Here is a 17,714-nt window from a genome sequence, read left to right as displayed (position 1 = left end):
TACATTTCTGTGAATTTTTTTTAATTATGCGCTTCATTTTAATCTAAAGCTGTTTATGAATGGCCGCCATAGAATTAAAAGCATCACTGTGTGCTACACACCCTTCATGAAAGAAGTGTGTTTTGGTGTGTACTCACACAGCTGGCTTTTCAGCCGTGTCTTTCTTTAGATCTGCTCCTGCAGGTACATGTTTGTAGTCTTTACTACAAAGACCAAACGTTGCATCCATTGTTGAACCAACCAAATCCATGCTGGATTTAAACACTTTGCATTTGTTTTTTGTTTTTTTTATGTTTCTGGTCTGGTTCCCTTTGAAGATTTCTCCTGGCTTAATAGTTGATCCCCTCTGTGATCTTCCTCTTATTTGAAAGTGAAACTCTCATGTTCCGCAGCTTCATGAGAGTTTGACTCTTTATGGAGTGACCTCTATCTCTTCCTACCTAAAATAATGTCACTGACCAGCTGTGTGGCCAAGCAGTGGTTGTCCTCAGGTGCATCTTGTCACTAATTGGGACTCTGCAGATAAGATGGATCTTAAATTTTAATCAGTAACAGATTTAACAGGGATCTTTTTATAACTGAGCTGTTAAGCAATCTTATCATGAGATTTCTGTGTTGCTTTTGTGTAACTTTCTCTTTGAAGTCATCAGCTGTTCAGTACATTCTTAAATTATCTTTCCACCAGTCTGCTTTCCTTCATGCTTCGTCTGCTCAGCTGAATGCGCCTCTTGTTGCTTTTAGCTTGGAGCCTTTCTGAATCTGTACACTGATTTTTTTTTAATATTTGTTGTTTTTTTTCCCTGACTTTTGAGATTAAGTAACCAGCATTTCTGTTACAAGTTTATGTAGGAGCAACTCGTCTTGCAACAGGTGAACAACATGTTCAGTCTTAGGTGTTCGTATTTCTGTTAGTTTGTTTGAGCACTTTGAAAAATGTTTCACGGTTCTTTTGGTCCTGATTAGAAGTAACCCAATCAAGCACAAGGGGTTTTTCTTTTTTAAATGACTAATTTAATACACTTAAAACATAAAATTCACAAATAAGATTAAGTGTAAGTCAGATCTGCAGGTTTATTTTTGGTCTATTTCCTCCTTTGATACAAAATAATCTGGGTTTGCTTTGAATATCACCCATCTTGTAGGCCTGAAAGGTAAAATTACACTTCTTTCATCAGCAGTTAACTGGATTAGCATTTTGTTCAAACCTGTTTAATATTATGGTGAACATCTGTTGGTTGGTTTGAAGAGATCCAAACCAATATGGAAGAGGAATATGGATCTCTTTCATATTGGTTTGTTTCTAGCATTGAAGTAAAACAGAGAAATGAGACAAAATATACAGCAAAACCCATAAGGCATTGCACAGTTAACCCCATCAATCACTGTGTAAATATTATCCACCTGTTTAGTTTTTTGACATTTTAAAATAATTCATATAAATTATTATATTTTTTTTGTGTGTCTTTTACCCAGAAGCCGTGATCACTTTATTTTTCAGATGGAATTTTATGAGTCACTTCATTGATGATGTCATCATATAACAGGAAACGGGAGGATGTGACGCAGTTCGGCTGACTCACCTCCTTTCTCTGAAGGATGAGCTCACGCGCCCCTCATCCTCTGCTTGTATCTGTTCACTCACTCATCTGAGCTACAGCTGTAGCACAGATCGCAGCACTAATGTCACCCACATGAGACGGGACAGGCTTCACTCAGACCCTGCAGGTCAACAATTTTTGAGCCATTCGCGAGCCTCCAAAGCCGTTTTTATGTCCTCACATGGACAGGCCTTTAATTTCACTCAGGGGAAGTGAGATTCGTAGTTATTGTCTCACTGTTTTGTTTTAGCCCCTCTTGTGTGTCATCTCTGTCCACAGCTTTTTCTCTCCATCTCTCTACTCATCTAGCTGTTCGTAACCATGGAAACCAGCTAGCTTGCACCCCTTCTGTTGCCATCAGTGAACATCAATCTGGTTGCCTGTGTTTTCTTTTCTTTTCTTTTTAATACAATCAGTCTGTCTTTTCAAAAATACATATTGATGGATGTGGGATGCGTTAGCCACATTCAGGGGGAAACGATACGTTTAGGGAGTGGTGGGCTCGCCTTGTCGGTGCTTTTAGCTCTGTAGGTGGGTGTGTTAATGTGTTTGTGCGCTGTGTTGTTGGAACACCAGGAGAAAAATGAAACGTTTACCAACATCAACCCGTTCTCTTGATCTGCCTCTGAATGTGGATGAGATAAAAACATTATTTTTTTTCTATTTTAAGATCGACGTAAAGCCACTTTTTGTTCGGCTCTCTCCTCCGTCTTGAGATCCACTTTTTTGCATCAGTTTCCTACACATTTAAAGACTTTCCCAGACATGCTGCAACACCAAGGCCCTTCTCGTTACTACTTTTGCTTGCAAGCGGCCTGCAGGCGACCTCCTGCCAACCTTGAGCTGTAACGAGGTCTGCTCCTGTTGTCATGGGGATTCAGGTGGTGGTAAGAAGAAAGGGGTTTTAATGCTGCACGCTGCCTGAGAGGGCACAGGGGGCACAGGCTGGGCTGACAGATTGTTGCTCTTCATACTGGCACAGCGAAGCGTTGCCTCTCTGACAGCTTGTCGGGGATCTTCTGGCGTTAATGGTCTGTGGAAACATCGGAGGGCAAGAAGATGTTGGGTTGCAGAGGAAACATTTTGCTTTGATGCCTTTTGAATTCATTGTCTCTTTTTATTTTGGTTTCAAAATTTTCAAGTTGAAAAGAAAAAATTATTAAATAATTGATCAGAATAAGCCTGTTGGAATCTATAACTGGAAGTTATGTAGTTTTTTTTTTTTATAAAACTGAATGACTCATAAAGAACCAGAGTGAAAGAAAATGTGAATTTTCAGATGACCTCTTGGTAAAAATGTCTTGTATTACAGATAGTGGAACATTGGCCTCATTATTCTCTCACATCTTGCTGACAATATTATCCTTTTCAGCAGTTCATTAAAGTGCTGCGTTAATTTTAGCATATTTCGTGTTTAGCTTTGACTTGTTGATGTTTCGGCTTGTTGCATAATTCATTGCAGTTCCACTTAATTATGCACAGACAAAGCTGACAGAGGAAGTATTTCTGCTGCTTTATAAACTTTGTGCTTTGAATGTTGTGAAGTTTAATTACAGGTGTTTCACACCAGTGTTTTTAACCAGAGAAAAGCATTATAGATCAGTTTATTTCTGTCCATTTTATGCATTCAAACACTAAAGGAATGTGATCAAAGTCTGAGGTTGTACAGCAATCGGATGCTTTAACGTGAAACAAACCATTAATGGTTTTATACCTACAGCTTTTAATGCAATTTATTCACACAGCAGCGGTTTTGGATATCAAAGTGGGGCTGCTTTGTGAAAGCTAACTTTAGAAAATCTGACATCAGGAGCCGTCCTTATTGTAATTTTTATTATTTTTGAGCTAGGAAAATCCAAAGTATGGATGCAACATGAGCTGAACAAACAAAACTAGTCAGGTGACTAAACAGTCACCTGATTTGTCTGTATGAGCTACAGCAGTTCATACAGACTCAGATTGACTCTGAAAAGCTTATTCAGGTGATGATGGTCCAATAAATGTAAATCTAATATCTACATTTTGGTGTAAATCACATTGCAAATATCACCATATTTCCTAAAGATTGCACTTCAGACACAAACATTTTTTTCTTATTATTTTATTTTTACATCAAGCTAATGAACATATTACAACTTCACTTAATAACTAATTAGGACATCTAAGTTCCTTTTTCGTTAGAAACTTCTATTTTTATTTTGAATATGATTAAAAATGCATTTTATGATCAAGATTTTTTTACCATCCCTACATTAACTGATTATCTTTGATCTAATAATTAAAAAAAAATCAGAACACAGTACTATATAGTTTTTAATATTACCATATAAACTAAGTCCAATCTTTTACATTGATAACATTTACATTAGCTTCTTAAAGGAAATGTACATGAACAACCTATGAACAATTTAACCTTTGCCTTTCGGTTTGACGCTGTTAGTTGGTGGAGAAGCAGCACTATAAATTATTCCCTTTTCTGCACCCTCATGAGAAACTAATTAAATGGAGAATAAAACCTGACCTGTTGAGACTGTGACTTAAGCCTCATTAATAACTCTTGGTAAATTGAACTGCTGCTGATTCTGCAGTCGTAACCCAGCCCTGTGTGTATGTGTGTTGAATGCGTGTGTGTGTGTTTTAGGTGGAAGCTCACGAGACTTAAACCCCCCCCCCAAAAAAAAACGGAAGAGTGAAGGCAACTTCCCCTCTCCTGGCTTTCAGCCGTGTCTGCCTACTCTATTGTCTGCACTATCTGTCCATCTATCTTCACATTTTTGAATTTGCAGGCCTACCGCTTGGATCCCCGCCACCTTTTGTGTCTTCGAAGTGCTGCTTTTGTTTGTCTGCAAACCTGAGCCTGACGAGGAGAAGCACCAGCAGCCAGAAGCTTGCTGGGTTTGCAGGGATTATTGTGTCTGCCAGTGATTTTTGTCTGTTTCTTTCTCTGTGTGGGGTTGGCGATGGTGAGATGGAGACACTGGGTTTCATTTTCCACATAGATACACCACGGGGAGTTGTCCGTTCTCCTTGTTTGCCCAGAGCAGTAGGAACTCATTACAGATACGCTCTGAATTTGTGGCAAACTGATAGAAATATATCTGCAGCAGAGAGCATGAGAGGGTGTGTACATGACGCTACAGGCAGTGCCAGCTGGATTTATGCATGCAGAAGCATTTGGATTTCTTTTAGTGATCCAATCCTGTGTGGGGGGGGGGAACATGTTCAATTTGCATCTTTGTCTGACACCTTTTGCTGAACGTGCTCATTTTCTGTCTTTTGTTTTACAGTTCTGAATGCGTTTCCCATTAACCATGTCGTTTCTCATGGCACTTTAACCACTATCTAGTCTGCTAATCTGGAGAACTAATTATGGCTCCTCTTTGTCTCTTTCAGAAATCGAGCAATAGCCGATTATCTACGTTCCAATGGATACGAAGAGGCTTACTCCACTTTCAAGAAGGAAGCGGAATTAGATAATGTGAGTAGATTAAAAACGGACACACGCATCCGCCCTGCACCAACACCAATTTATACTAACAGTATGTCTTGATTCCCCATTTATTTCTCATTTTAGTCGACGTGTTCTCTAGTGTGACCAGGAGCACCTGCACCCAATTAGCCTGAGTTGTGTGATTGGGGGGGGGGGCGAGGTGCAGCAGGATTTTAGTAACCAAGCTTTCATTCACCTGAAACTTATTGGGTTCTTCTTGCTACCAGACATGCACAGATCTGAATTTTCTGGTTCATTCCAGGTCTCTGGTTTGTGGATCTTTGACCATTTTAGCTGATCCCGATTTTTCTTTAGCACTGCAATATACAAAGATGTAAAAAAAAAAAAAAAGGAAAGAAATATCTTTGAACCTTTTTGCTTTTCCCTCTTGAGCAGATGTTGGTAACCATTATTGAGAGCAGAGATGAAATGACACCTTATGAGAGATCAACTGCTGTGAAACGATTCACATTTCATATTTTTTTTCTCACATTGTCTTCAGCTTGTTAATGAATAAAATGGTTAGTATTGCAAAAACAGCTTTTCCATGCTGTGTATATTCCACAAAAAGGCTAAAAGCTTGAAAGGATAAAAAGAAGCACATTTAATATTCTCCATCCAGCTTTCTTGTTAACCGCTGAAAGCCTTGCTCTCTCTCGTTTTCTTGCAGGATGATCTTTTGTGCTTTCTTTGACTTTAACAAAAATACAATGAGATTAAATTAGTTTGAAAAATATTTGTAGTGATCTGGGGGTTTGTTTTCATTCTTTTCATATATAAAAGAACATGATTAACATGAGAGTAAGCATATTCATAACCAAAGATATGAACATTTTATTAGAATTACAATAGCATCTATTATTTTTGCCCCTTGCTCTCATTAAAATTTATAAAGATTGTTACTTGGATGATGGATATTTTAGCGTTAGAACAACATAAAGGAGAAATGCAGAGCTTTAACTAAAAGCATTTTTAGTAGCTGCTGTTCATTGCATGGCAATTATTTCTAATATATTTAGATCCTCTTTCAATCGTCGGCTCAGCCTCGTATTTTCAGCCTCATACAGCAGTCTTTCACCTTGCCTCCACGTGATGCTCTGCTGGTGTGTCTTTATCCGCTTCCCTCCCAGTCATTTTCCATGTGGCAGCTCTTTGGAAGCAGCCTGAATAATAGATGAATGGCACAGAGGGGATCATTGCACCCTGTTGGGTTGTAGCACTGAGCCACACACACCTTAGCAGAGCCGTGCCAAACAGCCAAGTGGTTTAGCCCCATATTCCCGATTCCTCATCATTAAGCTTTTTACAATATTTTAGTTTGGAGGGAAAATTTTATCCACTTAAATGTCCTTCACCTTGTGGCTACTTAAGTTGCAGGTTGAGGTCAGGACTTATCAGTCTCTGTAGCAGAAATAATTAATGGAAGTCATTCTCCTTTTTTTTTCCTAGATGAAAGAAAATGCACATACCTGCATGCACAGGAAAACACACATATGTTCATCATGAATTGCCAACAGACTGGCAGACTGCACTGTCTGGCACTTGTGGTTCAGTTTGCATCTTTGTGTGTGTTAACATCCAGGCAGATGGCAGATGATTGAAGACTTGTCCAGACGAGATTCCCTCTTCGTTTTTATTATATTTCCTTTTCCTCCTTCATTACCCCTCCTTATGTGTCTTTCCTTTTTATAGTTTGGGTCCTTCTGAGGAATCCCCATTCTGTTATTAGGAAAGTGCTCTAGATGGATAGACGTAGAGACTCTGGTACTGCAAGAAAATCTTCTGGATGATGTTGCTTTGTTTAGAGCTGAGGGTGTAGCTGTGAAGTAGGAGCACAATGTTAATTTTCCCCCTCACTGACGCTGTAGCTGTCTGTCAGTGTGGGTTTTTGATGCTTTGATAGTTTGTAGCACCCTCAAGGCATGGGCAGACACACACAGAGGTACTGGATCTGTTGTATGCTCAACATAAAACAATACCTCCTGTTTATTTGTAGTACTAGTAGGAACCTAGTATTGCACAAAGGTGAGAAGGGAAGAAATCTACCAATTAGAGGGGTAGATCTCTGATTTGTGAGTATGTGAAGGTCTACAATTACCAACATTAAATCTATATTATTTTTTCTAGCTTGAAAATTATTATTCAAACAACGTTAGCAGTTTTGCCTCGTTTCCACTGAGCAGTGCAGCACGGGTTGTTGTGGTTTCCATAGTAAAAGCAGTTCATGCATCACTTTTCCCCTGTAGAGCCGTAGGACGATGGTACAGTTAGGGCGGAGCTATCAGCGTCACACAACAGTTCATTGATTGAGGAGGAGAAAAATGTCACTGCTTGAGACGAGCATGAGACATACCAGTGCGTCCAGTTTGTTATCAAAGTCATATGACGTGAGTTTGGGTTTAACCTCTCTGCCCAGTGAGAGTTTAACATGTGGTGGAAACATTTTCCTGAATACGCCGGACAATAAGACGGCGTACCGAACCGCAACGTACCGTTCAGTGGAAATGAGACTTTGGAGAACTGACTCTCCATCATCAGAAAGCTGCAACTGTATTAAAATCCTTGAAGTTATGGGACATGGCTGCCTGAACAAATAAAACTCCACTAAAAGGAATGACAGAATGTGACATTTTAATGTGGTATCTAACGCATTAAAATACCAAAGGCGCCAAATTATAAGATCCAGTTAAATTAAAAAATGAGAGTATCCAACCTGGTACTTGAGATGAAAAAGTTTAATTTTGTTGTCAGAAGTGTTTTATTATAAGTCTCTAGAGATGCCCTATAAAGCCTGTTGCGATCGATTATTAGTTATTTATAGTGGGACTAAAGGTGATGTCACACTGTGTGAGAGAGGTCTTACAAAACACTACAGCTAAACTGGATTTCACTGTTATTTCAGAACAAAGCCAGGATGAGAATACCGAGGTTGAGCTTTAAGCGGTCTTTAGCATCAACATCTAATGATTGGGACTGTTAGCATTACTAACAGCCTTATTGTATTCCCTGTACAACAAGTAGAGATCTAAAAACACTGTTTCAAGACTATTAGAAGTGACTTCTTCAATTAGATTAAATCAAACGGCTTTTTAAAATGTTGCTCCTCAGTTAAGTTAAGTTAAGCGGTCCACTTCAGGCCGGTCACTGGCTAAGTGTAAAATCACTGGATTTCTTTGTCCACCTCAAATGGAGGTACAGTTTAAGATGTATAAAAGCAAAGGTCCGCATTAAAGAGTAATTGTTTTGATTTGTTTTCACTCAAACCCTCTCACTTTGTCACTTTTAATTTTAACCCAATTTCCTCAATGTTTTCAACTTAGACTCGTCTTTCCTCAAAGGTTAAAAACTCTAAATCAAAATATCTGAAACGGCAGCGCAAACCTAGTTGTTTTGAACACAATTTGAAATTGTGATGGACACGTAGCAAAATTAGTCAACAAAGGCCACAACTAGGGACCAGCTCAGAGCATCAGCCTGAAGGTGGAATCAGACTTGTCTGCCAGCGCTGCCACAAGTTAACTTCCACCGCTGCCTCTGTCCCGGCTGTGTGGCAGTAAGCTGCCTAAGCCTTTCTGCAAGAGATTAGCTTGTGTGAGAAGGATTAGGACTAGTGTGTGTGTGTGTGTGTGTGTGTGTGTGTGTGCGTGCATAGTATAAGTGTGTGTGGTGTACAGTAGGTTGGCAGAGTCTGGAAGCCAGCCTTGGTCTGTGTGTGGTGTGTAAATAATTCCCTGTTCTCTTTTGCTATAGCTGCAGACCTCAACATGCCACTCCAGCTGGCCCCCGTTCCTTAGGCCCCACTGATTATGCTGAGCTCATGACTTTGATTGGCTTTCTTTGTGTCTGATATCCTCTTGTTCCTGTACAGAATGAAGAACTGGATAAGAAGTACGCTGGCCTTTTGGAAAAAAAATGGACCTCAGTCATCAGATTACAAAAGAAGGTTTGTGGGGTGTTTTTTTTCCTCCTCTAAGAATGCTTGTGGGGATTACAGTCTTGTGAACAGTTCGTGACATTACAGCTGAACACGGTGCTAAAAAAAAAAAAAAAAAAAAAAAAGAAATCATGGACACAAGTTTAAATAATATGTTGGGTAAAAGCTGATAACCAAACACACTTTCCCGTTTTTGTTATTTCACCTGTATTTTCCTGTAACGCTGTGAACTCTGGGCAGGTGATGGAGCTCGAGTCGAAGCTGAACGAAGCTAAAGAGGAAATCACCCTGGGTGGACCAGTAAGTCAGAAGCGTGACCCCAAAGAGTGGATCCCGCGTCCGCCTGAAAGATACGCACTGAGCGGCCACCGCAACCCCGTCACCCGCGTCATCTTCCACCCGGTCTTCAGCGTCATGGTGTCGGCCTCTGAGGACGCAACAATAAAGGTCAGTGCCCCTATAAGGAGAGGATTCTGTAAATATCGAAGGGAAAATTCAGAGTTTTAAGTGGTTTGTTAAAAGGTACAGACTGGGAAGAACCTTTTGTCCAGTAATATTTAGCAGCCGGTGTTTCTGTTGGTGTTGCTGGAAAAGTGAAAAATGCTGATTGATAGGAAAAGACAAGAACACCAACATGGTTTCAAAGTGCCTTGATTGGGACTCAGAACACTTTTACTAATAATTTTCTTGGATGCATGAAAGCTCTGCGCAACTTAAGTTTGAAGAAACAAAGAATAGTTTTCCAGCTACAATCAGATCAGAAATGTACAAAGACAAAAGAAAACGTCTGCCATATTGGAACAGCTGGAGTCTTAAAGATGTCAATGTGGCAATTAAGGATCTTCACAGTCGCATTAAACGGTTATTTTCATTAGTTTCTGTAATTTGCGTTGAAAACTGCTTGGTTGCAGTTCATAACAATGGCTTTTTCATTTGAAATGAACACTGTGAAATGCAATGCGTTAAGGGTTTTGGCCTGATGGAAGAGAAACTCTTGACATATTTTGCTCTTGAAGCAGCAGATATTTACTCTGGCTTGATATGCTGAACACACATGGCAGTACGAGCCACACACAGTGGTACAACAATGGTCATTGTTGGAGAAGGCTGCCTGCTGTGGACTTTGTTGTACATTTTTAGAAGTGGCAAATTGTGGGATTTTATATTTTTTCCTGTTTTCTCGTAACCATTTTCATATAAACATTATGTTTTCAACTAAGTTCATTTCAACAACATCCTACAGCATGATTATGATATAGTTCTCAGATGTTAAATATGTCATGGATGGCTGAAATTACTTTTTTTTTTACATCTTAATTTATATCCAATTACAGCAAATATATTTTCTTCTGACAGTATTTATATTAGACTGAGTTAATGTTCTGTAAATGGTTGCATCCCGTTTTTGCAAAAGGAATAATTCCCATGCCTTTCTCTCCCTGATTGTACAGATGGCACAGCTGTTGCTCTGTATGGATGATATTTAGATATGCTAATGTCTTTTACTTCAGGGTGTTTGCAGTAGAGGACACTTTTAAATGCACTTTAGGGTTTCAGAAGCATTCTTAACTCTATTTTCATTTTGTCTAATTTCTTTTCCACAGAAGCTAACATTCAGTTAAATGAAGCTGGTCGTTCCTCCTGTTATTTCACCTCCACTGCATTCCCTTCAGCCTTTTCTCCCCCTCTGCATCAAGGATCTCTCTCTTGCCATCCAGACGTCTGTAGAATCCATATATAACTCCATCAACCTGCCTCTGGGCAGCTTTTGCTGCAGCATCCCTCCACTGCCTCACTGCACAATCCCAATACTCTGCTGAGCTGTTTGTTATGCATCTATTATTCATGAGACAATAATAGACACTTGTACGTTTCCTACTAGCCCACACCCACACAGCAGGGATCTTTTCCTCCGCGTTTTGGCACAGTGATCCCCCCTCTACACCCCGCCTCTCAGCGTCCTGGCTAATTTATCTTCCACTTAAACCATTAACCGTCCCACCATGAGTACCCACCTTCAGCTATCCGTCCCCGAGGAGCAGTCAGGCTCCGACTCTAATTTGCGAATTCAGCCCTGCTTCTCTGCTCGTCTTTCCTTGCTTACCTTTTCTCCCTGTTGTTAGACCTGACTGTGTCCTACTTTCCACCTTAGGAGCTCCATTACATTTTCAATCACACAGACTTGTTTTGTTAGAAACAGGCTGAAAAACACATGTTGGCTTTCACTGAGCCAGAACAGAGAGATTAAAGGAATAGCACTGCTTAATTAGTTAACTCTACAGGTAACAAACTGACTTGCAAACATAAAAACATGCAACACATAATTTCTTGTTGAAACAGTTTATTTAAATTTACCTTTTATTAACTTGGAAATCTTGAGTTTACCAAGACGGCACATTATAAATGCATAGTTAAGAAGCTAATATTGTTTATTTTGGAGTGACTTGCAGTTCTGTCCAGAAGTATTCATATTTTGTCACATTACAACCTCCAGACTAAACGTTGTTCCTAAATGTGATGTGGAAGGAAAATGAAATGCGCTTTTTATATATTTTAAAAAATAAAACGGTAACACTTTATTTGAAGGGATATACATAAGACTGACATAACACCTGTCATGAACATAAAGAAGTCTTTATGAATGTTTGACAGTTGTCTTGAAGTGACATTCGGTAAATAATGACACTTTTAATGCAAATTTGCTCTAAAAATTGCATTGAAAGTCTATTAAAAATGCTAACTTTGCATTAAATTATCATAATTTACAAAATCATGCTAAGTTGGCATTTTTAATAGGCTTTCATTGCAATTTTTAGAGCAAATTTGCATTGTCATTATTTACCGAATGACACTTCATGACAATTGTCATAAACATTCATAAAGACTTCTTTATGTTCATGACAGATGTTATGTCATGTTTATGACAGTGTCATGTCAGTCTTATGCACACCCCTTCAAATAAAGTGTTACCAATAAAAACCTCAAGTATTATGTATTTGTTCCACACCTTTTTCTGTGACTAACACCGGTGTGTGTAATTTCTCCTCAGTAAAAACCTGAAGACCAGACAGATCAGGGAATTGATGACCAATGTCAGACAGGGTTAGATTATAAAACCATATTCTAAACTTGGAGCGATGATAAATCCATAATGACAACCTACCAGGACATATTTTACTGATGGAGAAGCAGCCAGGATGGTAACTCTGGAGTAGCTCGCTAATATTTTTCAGATCAATGGATTATCCAGCTTGAGTTTTATATTTTTGCCTTCACTCTGTAAATCTGGTCTAATTAAAATTTTGATTAAGTCCATAATATTTTGTTGCATATTAAATCTAAGCAATTAATTAAAATGAATGTGCTGAAGTCCCGGTTCCTAACATCACGTATCACGTCCCACTTAGATACAAGGTTTCCCCCAGTGTTTTATAAGTCCGGCGGGCCACCAGGCTTTATTTGTGCCCCCACCAGGCTAAGCATTGCTCATTTAAGTTTTTTTATGTTCGCATTTATTCCAAGTATTAATCTTTCAATCTGTCAATAACACATGATTATCAAGTGATATTTTTAAATTTTCTGTCAACTTTAAAAAAAAATTTAGCTCAAAAACACGACAGGCTGCTGGATGAATGACTTTCATTGCGCCCAACCATCGGGCTTAGCAAGCTTTCTGGGGGAAACCTTGTAGATCTGATAAGAAGCATCGGGTTTTTTAAGTGACACAGAACCTAACTTAGTTTGTATTCCCTAAAAAGCAAATTTAATTTGTTTTTGAATTAAGATGAAAGCCATTTCCACTGTAATGATGCACATTATTAAGAAAGCGTAAAAATGCAGCTCCACGGGCAGTGCGTTTATGGCTCAGAAGCTACTGATGAATAATGCAATGTGCTGTACAAACACATTTCCCCCCTCTGCACTTTGCACCTCCTGGCCATCTGTAGCTTCCTTCAGAGCGAGCACTGCGAAGGAAGGGGGGGCAGGGGGGGGCATCTCCTGTCACCGTCTGCCCAGAATCCCCTCACCCCAAGAGAGGGACCAGAGGAAGGTTTATCCTGTGACAAACCGTCTGTCTGTTCAAAAGCCACAGACTGAACAGCTCTCTCAGGCTAAAGAATCAGGCTCTTCACTGTTCACACCATATTCTGTCTGCAGTCCAGTTGGCGGTGCCAGACTTAGCACAACAAATGGTCTGCTGGCTTTTATCAAGCCCTTTTTTAATAATAACAAACTGATTTGTTTCACGTTAATTTATATAAAAAAAATCTTTTTAAATTGTAGTTGATTAGTTTTGTATTATATAAATTTGAACTCCTCTGTATTGGTGAACAAAGATCAGAAAATGGTGACATTAGTGGTTGAAAATATTTCTGTGACACAAATTGTGGCTGTCTAATTTGTGTATTGCCTTTTATATTTTCATTAGGAATCAAAAAAGCTTTTGTGCATTGAATTAATTATAATCACTCCATACTGTGTGTGCAGGTGTGGGACTACGAGACGGGAGACTTTGAACGCACACTGAAAGGCCACACAGATTCGGTTCAGGACATCTCATTCGACCAGACTGGCAAGCTGCTGGCGTCCTGCTCTGCAGACATGACTATCAAACTGTGGGACTTCCAAGGCTTTGAGTGCATCAGGACCATGCACGGTGAGAGGACGAAGCAGCCGTCTCCGGCTCTCTGTGCACACGGTGTTGTTGTTGTTTCCAGGTCACTGCTGACTAAATGTTGTTTGACTTGAACATCGTGTTCAGGTGGCACACGTGCTGTTTGTTGCCACTTCAGACCAACCTGACGGTCACAACAGATGCCATCCAAGGGCGACTTCACTGTGTTTACAGGGACGATCAGTTTGTGGGATTTGCATCCTGATTAAACATTGATCATGTGGGGTTTCGTTTCAAGGCTCCGTTTTGCCTTATTCAGATTATGAAACAATGCATCTTCTGGTGTATTTATGGTGATGACACAGTTTTATATTTGTGAGCACATAACCTCAGTCCAGTATAGTCGGTGTGTCCATAATGTCAGAATTTCTACCCTACATCCATCATCTATCATCTATTGTCTTCAACTTATCGGAGATTGGGTTGCTGGGGCAACAACGGAGTGCCGTCAGATTTTGGCGGCTGTATTGTTTTACTTTCGTCCTTTGTGAAAGACGAGTCATTTCTCCAGGTAGAGTTAGATTTGTGCGTTTGTCTCAGTTGTATTTACCCTGAATGACCTGCGCTGTCGTCCGCTTCCTGTTTGTGGAGTGGTCTCTGGTCCGCTTGGTCACATTTGCATTCAAACCGCACCGGAGTTCACTTTAACCGAGCCGATTTAACCAGTTTTTGGAAAGTTTGCCTTTTTCTTTTTGATCTGCATCAGAGTCTGATTGTGCAATAACAGCTCCTCCAATGAACCGAACTTTCTAGGCAAGAGTTTGATTAAAGCAGACTGAAAGGCCTGGTGTGAATGCACCCTTGTTTAAACGGATCCTTAAGCTCGTTTCACCATTTTAACATCCTAATGGCTGAAATGAATTATGGCAGTGTAGTTTACATGGCCCTACTCAAATACAATGCATGCTCAGTTGCATCTAACCTCTACTAAAGGTGCCCATTAATAACTGCCTGTGAATCAGAAGTGTGAATATTAATGAAGGTAATAAACCCACTTGGTGTTCAAGCAGAAACCATTGCAACTTCTGCAGATATCCACTGGATTTTAACCTGATTTCTCTACAAATCTGTCATCCAGAGTCTGCTGGATGGTTTCATTCCTGTAATATACTAACAACCTTTTTTTTCCCCCACCAATTCATCTGTTTAATAAAACAAAACCAACAAGGCCAACTGGTGAAGTGGATTACTGCTATTTGGACAGCAGTTTAATTATCATCTTCAGCAGCAAAGCACACTTTTCTGTGGAGCTGCCCCTTTATATCACAGTCTGACAGTGTGTGTGAGCACTCACACACACTTGAGCTGGCCTTTTAGGACATACTTACCGTCTTCCTCATCAGTTTAGCAGCTTAAATACGGCCCAGCGTCTAGTTAATTAGGCATCTCTTATTCTCTCTGGGGGAAAAAAAAATGTCTGCCTGGTTAGTCATTTAATTGCCTAATTACGACCACACCAATTGGCTTTGCAGTATTTGGTGCTGAAGATGTGTGAAGAAAATTAACATATTATTTAGAAACACTGCTTAACAAAGCTCTAAGTAGACTTGTTATTGTTTTAAATGTTCATGTTTCTTGCTGATAGTTGATTTTATTGTTTGTTTGTTTGTTTTTTTAGGACATGACCACAATGTTTCATCTGTAGCCATCATGCCCAACGGAGATCACATTGTTTCTGCCTCCAGGGACAAAACCATTAAAATGTGGGAGGTGGCAACTGGGTATGAAAAAACAAAAACAAAACACAAAATATCCACGAATCAATCTGAAACGCACGAGAATCACAACATTTTTGTGTTTTTACGCTTTACACCCACTTTGATGATCTAACATCAGTAATTTCCTCCCCAATAGATACTGTGTGAAGACCTTTACAGGCCACAGGGAGTGGGTTCGTATGGTGCGGCCCAACCAGGACGGCACGCTGATCGCCAGCTGCTCCAACGATCAGACGGTCCGCGTTTGGGTCGTGGCCACCAAAGAGTGCAAGGCGGAGCTGCGGGAGCACGAACACGTGGTGGAGTGCATCTCCTGGGCTCCAGAGAGCGCACACCCCACCATCCTAGACGCCACAGGCTCTGAGGTGAGGAGCTGGTGTAGGGCTGAAACGATTAATCGATTACAGAAATAAGTTTGTAATTGTAACTCAAGAAAGGCCAATTGCAGAAAGATCAACATTTTCAGAGCAGTAATTAAGCCAAAACTGTACAAAAATATATACATTTTGCTTTTAAGATGTAGATAAAAAAAAAACCTGTCTGTAAATATTCTCTACCCAGAACTCCTCAAATGGGATCGTTTTAGCTTCACCCGATTTAAAAAAAGAAAAAAAACTCCCATTAAGCACCTTTTGCTGCCAGATTAATCAGTTCATCCAAACATTTATGAACAGATCTACGCTGTATGTTGTCAGGTCAAAGGTTAGGGTTGGGCTGAGCTTTTCACATGCGGATGTTTGAAGTACGTGGTTTCTTTGCCTCAAATGATCAAGAGTTCTCTACAGGAATGCCAAGTTACTGCTATGTAGGCAATAAAATGTCTTTTTCTTATTTAAAACAGGAATTGAATTCTTTCTTTGTATTTCTAATCTTTAAAATAAATGAGCTTAAATGGAAAAATATGCAGTTTTTTTTTTTTAGCAGATTGATTAGTCTTTGGTTTCAGCCATTAGCTATTTGATGATCATCTGTTTTGAATAAACTTATGATCATCAGTTTTGCGGCTCACGTTGCATTTAGCGGCGTCTGTTTTGCAGCGGCTTGTCAGGTGGTGGGAGAGCAGACAAAGCAGCCAGTATGAGATTAGAGTGGTGAATCGGTCCTGCTGAAGACACATTTGCAAAACACTCTACCAATCATCTTGGTAGTTAATTGGCAAAAGATATCAGACAATCTTTGTCCAGCCTTGTGCTCCAATCACCTCCTGAGACCGATCGGGCTCGTCGAGTTAAGGCAGATCTGAGAGGTAAACTCATAACTGGGTCCCGAGATGCAGTGACGTTTTCACACCGTGTCTCATTATCACCTTCAGACCGCCTGCGTTCTTCCTCCGCCATCAATGACACGTCTGTAGAGCGTATAACGTCACCGCTGCTGAGACTGATTTCCACGCGAAGCCAGCAGCCGGGAATGAAGGCGGTGTTGAGATGAACTGAGAGAAAAACCTCATGGCCTCCGGTCAGATCAGGCTCCCCATCATGCCTTGTGATCTGCAGTGTGTCCAATCGTGACCTTGATGGATTAAAATAGTGTTTTACTTGCAGCAGTTGTTCCAGACCAACATGTGCTCTCTGGCTTGGAAGATGTTTTTTTTTTCTTTTTAATACCTTAGATTCAGTGCAGTGATGGAGTTGAGTTGGCACACTCTTAGATTTAGTCTAAATTAATTATATAAATGAGCTTATTTGTCTACTCTTTCTGTTGAGCTGCATAGACGTTTTTAAACTCTTGAGTTGCGTCTCTGCCGCTTTTCCATATGAAGAAGCAGAAATTGTTGGACTTTGTTCTGTGCAACTTCTCTGTAAGACTCAGTCTGAGTGGATGTGTGTTCAAATTTCACCTTCTGAAAGTTGTCCCAGAGCATCATGCAACCACCACCATGTTTACTGTGTAGGTGGTGTGCTAGGGTGATCTGCTTTTTTCCTTTTTTATTTCCCTTTTTCGCCTTCTCTGTTTTGGATGCTGTACAAGATTAGTTTTGGTCTTATCAAACCATATTACACATTTCCACATGTTTCCTCTGTTATTTACAGAGTTTGGTGTAAATTAAACTACTTATAGCGTCTTTCAACAACATCTCCCTTTTTGCCACTATTCCATGAAGACCAGATTTGGTGTATATGTGCCTTTTGTCAGATGTAGAGCTTCGTGATTTTTATAGTATGTGTGTAAATGTCAGCAGATGTTGAGTTTAAATCCTGACGGTTTTAATTTAAAGTTGAAGTATAATCTTGTTTGCAGGTAAAACTTTTCTTTATCTTTTGGTGGAGAACAATGAACTACTCACATGACTTTTTTT

The 17,714-nt window shown here is 39.8% G+C and overlaps 1 protein-coding gene across 1 annotated transcript in view; it reads left to right on the top strand.

Moving 5' to 3' along the window:
• Positions 1 to 17,714, top strand: part of pafah1b1a (platelet-activating factor acetylhydrolase 1b, regulatory subunit 1a) — a 33,680-nt gene that overhangs the window by 11,903 nt on the left and 4,063 nt on the right. Inside the window, exons 3-8 of the mRNA XM_008425615.3 lie at positions 4,992 to 5,076; positions 8,957 to 9,031; positions 9,263 to 9,469; positions 13,511 to 13,679; positions 15,316 to 15,418; positions 15,552 to 15,780. Of these exons, the coding sequence (XP_008423837.1) occupies positions 4,992 to 5,076; positions 8,957 to 9,031; positions 9,263 to 9,469; positions 13,511 to 13,679; positions 15,316 to 15,418; positions 15,552 to 15,780 (868 nt within the window). The remainder of the gene's footprint in view (positions 1 to 4,991; positions 5,077 to 8,956; positions 9,032 to 9,262; positions 9,470 to 13,510; positions 13,680 to 15,315; positions 15,419 to 15,551; positions 15,781 to 17,714) is intronic.

The sequence above is a fragment of the Poecilia reticulata genome, chromosome 13 (assembly GCF_904066995.2).
Source record: "Poecilia reticulata chromosome 13, P_reticulata-male-v2, whole genome shotgun sequence".
In the NCBI taxonomy this organism is placed as follows: Eukaryota; Metazoa; Chordata; class Actinopteri; order Cyprinodontiformes; family Poeciliidae; genus Poecilia; species Poecilia reticulata.
Note: the sequence above shows the minus strand (reverse complement) of the source record. Positions and strands in the feature narration are given on the sequence as shown.